The 4,813-nt window shown below is 40.2% G+C and overlaps 1 protein-coding gene across 1 annotated transcript in view; it reads left to right on the top strand.

The window, feature by feature from the left end:
* Positions 1-4,266, top strand: part of LOC128876980 (hairy/enhancer-of-split related with YRPW motif protein-like) — a 13,214-nt gene extending 8,948 nt beyond the window's left edge. Inside the window, exon 4 of the mRNA XM_054123851.1 lies at positions 355-4,266. Coding sequence (XP_053979826.1) covers positions 355-758 — 404 coding nt within the window. The 3' untranslated portion in view covers positions 759-4,266. The remainder of the gene's footprint in view (positions 1-354) is intronic.
* The last annotated feature ends 547 nt before the right edge of the window (positions 4,267-4,813 follow it).

Raw genomic sequence — 4,813 nt, 5'->3', positions numbered from 1 at the left:
CTATCGGAGAGCTAGGGAGTACTAAGCTCAGATATCGGAGAGCTAGGAAATACTGAGCTCAGCTATCGGAGAGCTAGGGAGTACTGAGCTCAGATATCGGAGAGCTAGAGAGTACTGAGCTCAGCTATCGGAGAGCTAGAGAGTACTAAGCTCAACTATCGAGCGCTAAAGTGTACCAACCTCAACCACAACCTCACATGTCCTATCTTAATAATACTTTCGTTCCCATAAACGATGTCCTACCGTACCACAATAAATTTCATCAATCTAATCCCAACTTCCCTCCAAACCAAACTCTTCGATTTTTCCTCTTCCACACGTTCTAATAAAATCGTCTGCTTTAAAAAATTCCAGGACCAGAGGGTTACGACAGCACGAAACTGGCAATGGATTACCACGCTGTAGGATGGGGCGAGTGCGCAGCGGAGGTTGGTCGCTATTTGGTAACGATGGAGGGCCTGGACGAGCGGGATCCTCTGAGGCTACGGTTGCTCTCCCACCTGCAGAGCTTCCACCGGGAGCACCCGCCGTCCGCGGTGCCCGCGACAGTTCCACCAGCCACGTCTCTGACGTCCACCACGTCCACGAGCAGCTACGAGCCCGCTAGCACCGTCTCCGCGGGCATGCCGGCTGGAACGGGAACCATGCCGCCCCTTCTGGGTGGCAGCGCCCTCGGATGGAGCCAATATCCAGGACAGTATCCTCAGCAGCAACACGGGAAACCCTACAGGCCTTGGGGAGCGGAGCTAGCCTATTGAGAGACGATAACCGGTTTGATAACCTGGTTCGAGTTTCGAGATGAATCGCTGTGACGCGAAAAAGACGTTCACCTAGAGACTTGTAATAGAGGAAAATGGGAACGTGGTGGGATAAACGTGTACAGGGGAGATGGAGAATATGCCATCTGGCTGGAATTCGTGTTTAGAGATCAGGGGATCCGTTTATTATTTAACTCTATCGATTAATGGCATTACTGCGCTGCCTACACCCTCGCTCATTAATATGTGGACACTACCTTGGATGAGTAATTAATGTACACTGTAAATTATTACTATACAACTTTTGTTGCTAAATTCTATATTGGATGTGTGTATTCAACAATATTTAATGATATTAAACGTTTCGAGATATTCAATTTTAAAATCAAATAATGGGGATCGTTTAGATATGGGAAAGTTCAGAGAGAATGTCGAATATGTCAAAAATATTAAGAATGAAGTATGAAAAAATCATAAGATAATATTACTTCGGATACAATGGAGATATTAATAGTATCTTTATAGTTTTTGTTAGTATATAATATATAAAAATATATTCGCAAGTGCGACATAAAGATATCGAAACGTAAATGATATAATTGATATTAATAGATTCGCAACTTTTATGAGATATTTATTTCTGTTGTGTCCACATACTTCTGAGCAGGGATGTGTATTCTTATAAACAAGTCGGGACAGCAGGATTTCATAAACAGAAGTTGCAGTAGGAAGTCGTGTTCCTTAGCTTTAAAAAGTGGTTGTACAAATCATGGTTCACTTGGCATACTTTTGTAACGCGACAAATATTTCTATACATCGACAAAACAAGTAGTAACAAATAGGTCCTGTTCCACAACGACGGCGAATAATTTCAATTAATTTTAAGCGGTTATGAAACACTCAAAATTAAAACACTCAAAACGACAGACGTGTCTGAGCATTTTACTTCAAGGTATCAAAGTGCCAAATTTAAGATTTCAATAATACGTTTTATTTTATTTGATCTAAATTTACCAATCCTTGTCGAAAAAGATACCTTGGATACGACGATGCACGCATGTACAATAATTTTCTCTGCTGCATCTGATTGCGAAATAGAAGTAGATTCATTCATAAAAGAATTCATCGAAGTAGAAACGGCTAGCAATGGTCAGACACGAGTTTCATAGACGAATCGTTACTTTCGATTTTATTTTAACACGAAAAATCACCCAATCCCTCCGCCACGAATTTTCCAGTACCCGGTGCATTCGGCTCGGAATATTTTCATCGAAAGTGGAATTTTGTAACCACGGATGAACGCGCATTTCTGTTTACAGAATTCAGGTTTCTATAGAAATTTCTATGAAAACGTTCGAACTCGTCCCAGGAACGCTCATCGATTTTTCCCTACGTGTGATAACCAATGATAGTCATGCAAGTACGTACCTAATAACAAACGAGAAAGATATTATTTATTCGTTTCGCTCGTTTACGCCGTGAAGTTTTACGGACGGGCGACGTTGTACAGTGTACATATTGTAAATAAGGAAACGCGATCTCGGTTGCTCGTCTATTTAATAATTTTTCTTATTCATCGTTTGCAACGAAAGGCGACAAAAAAAAAAAAAGAATCGACTGAAATAACAAGTGCCATTACGCAAAGATGGGCAAAATTCGAATCTAAATAAAATTTTAACGAATGAAGAGGATGAGCAAGCATACATATTAATAAAACGGTGTACTTTGGTTCTATTTGTTGTCTATAGTTCGAACAAAATTTTGCCCATCTCTCTCATTACGTATGGGCTATACATACGCGTGGAAAATACGTTCGAATATTTTTGCAACGAGGCTTTGTAATAAAATAATGACACAAAAAACGATATTTCAATTACCATGCCTCATCCTTTCCTCGCAGTATAGACTATTTGTCCAAAAATCCCTTAGACACGATATTTTTATTCGTTAATTAAATTACATAAAGTTAGCCTCGAAAAGATATGATGTTAGATCTAAAACTCTTAATTCCCGCGTTTTTTTATATTTTATTTTCGAACTAGGGAAATTCGTACCGAAATAACAAAGTGAAAGACCGACGGTTTCCCCGAACGCTCGAAACGTGTCGGTGTTTTTCGTTTAAAATAAAAAACAGTTTCAACTACGAATTGCAAGGACCCATCCCTTCTCTCCGTCGCACATAGAAAACGAGATTTACCACATCCTCTCGAATAGCGCGCGTATTCTTATGCAAAGGCGCACTTTGCAGCTTGCCCGAGCTATTCGTCGCTATAGAAGAACAAAGCAGGGCCGTTCTATGGCCCCTTAGAACACGAACCAGTTACGCGTCTCGTTAATCCTCCCGTAAAGAGCGCCTCCGCAAAATGGGAAATTCGCGAGACCGGTAACGATCGATGGGGAACAATTACCCCGAACAATTAGTTCGAAGGTTGTTTCCTTTTTTTTCTTCTTTTTTTTTTCTTTTTTACGTGGATATTCAGAAACCACGGGGGAGCAAAACTAATTCCCGAGGAGGAGGAGGAGGAGGTGACTAGCGCCCCCCGAGCACGTGACCATTGTTCGTACTCGAATTAGCTCCAGCTCTTTGCGCTTAATTCTCTTTAGGCACGATTTCGGCGTCGATAGTTGCCACTAATTGCGCGAACGCGTGCTGGCTCTATTGTTAAACGTTTCCTATTTTGCGAAGTTGAGGATACGCGAAAGGGTTGTCAGGATATTATACAGGGAATTTGAGGTATCTTCTCGTGCTTTTTGTAACAGGGAAAAGTGTCGTAAGGAAACATCGATTCGGTGGGAAGCATGCTACAGTCGGTGTAACAAGTATTCGTACCAGGAACCAGTTCGAAATAAAACTTCATGTATTTAGTTTATTAATAAGTTTTAGGGAAAGAAATGATTAACCGACATTTATCTATATATTTTTGGAGCAGATTTTGCGTAAATTAAAGTCTGTTAGTTTTAATGTTAACCTTTTATTTCTTTTATTTATTTAATTTTTATTTGATATTGGTTTCTGGACGAATACTTTTTACACTGACTGTATGATAGACAAATTATCCCGAGATCACTGTGTCCGAGATTTTGAGGTTATTAGTCTTTATTTTAAATGTAATGGGGTATTTTTATTATTGCATTCTTGCAACTGATAAAAAGACCTTTGGATAACCTCGTGGGAAGTTACTCTGATTTTAAAGTTATTTTTATAAAACCATACTCCAATAATATAGACAATCGAATGTGCATTGTTATGACGTGCAAAACTTTGATACAGTCGGTGAAATAAGGATTCGTATAGGAATCATTTATTATTAATTTATTTTATTTTAATTGGTTGCTGTACGAATACTTCTTACACTGATTGTAATATCAATTGGGGTATTATTGGAGCACGCTGGCAATGACAGTAATCTAGTGTAACTTCGCTCAGCGTAACGAACCTTCAGATTGCAAAATGACGAATGACTTCACAGTTCCTTTTTGTACGAGCAACTTTTCGAAATTTCTTTTAAACAAAAATTTGCCAATCCACCGACAATGTCAAAGATAGAACGACTCGAACGTTCATAACCTATTATACAGGATGTCCCAAAAATGTTGTAACACCTTGAAAGAGGTGATTCGGGAGGTGATTTGAAACAACTTTTTCCTTAGCGAAAATGTTGTCCGAGGCTTCGTTGAGGAGATATTAACGTAAAACACTAACCAATCAGAGCGCGCGGATACCGTTGGAGCGGCCGCGGTAGCGTATGAGCGCGACCGCTTAGCGCGTAGCTTTCGCTACCACGTCGCTCAACTGGCATACTCGCGCTCTGATTGGTCGGGGTTTTCGCTTAATATCTCCTCAACGAAGCCTCAGACAACATTTTCGCTAAGGAAAAAGTTGTTTCAAATCACCTCCCGAACCACCCCATTCAAGGTGTTACAACGTTTTTGGGACACGCTGTATTTTTACCTAAATTTCAACGTGTCACGTTTAGCGTACTTCAGACGTATCGCGTATTCGATTGATCACGACGCGCATTAAAATATGAAAGAAGGGATCGATGGAAGGTCCG

The sequence above is a fragment of the Hylaeus volcanicus genome, chromosome 5 (genome assembly GCF_026283585.1).
Source record: "Hylaeus volcanicus isolate JK05 chromosome 5, UHH_iyHylVolc1.0_haploid, whole genome shotgun sequence".
Classification (NCBI taxonomy): Eukaryota; Metazoa; Arthropoda; class Insecta; order Hymenoptera; family Colletidae; genus Hylaeus; species Hylaeus volcanicus.
This window is presented reverse-complemented; position numbering and strand designations above follow the sequence as displayed.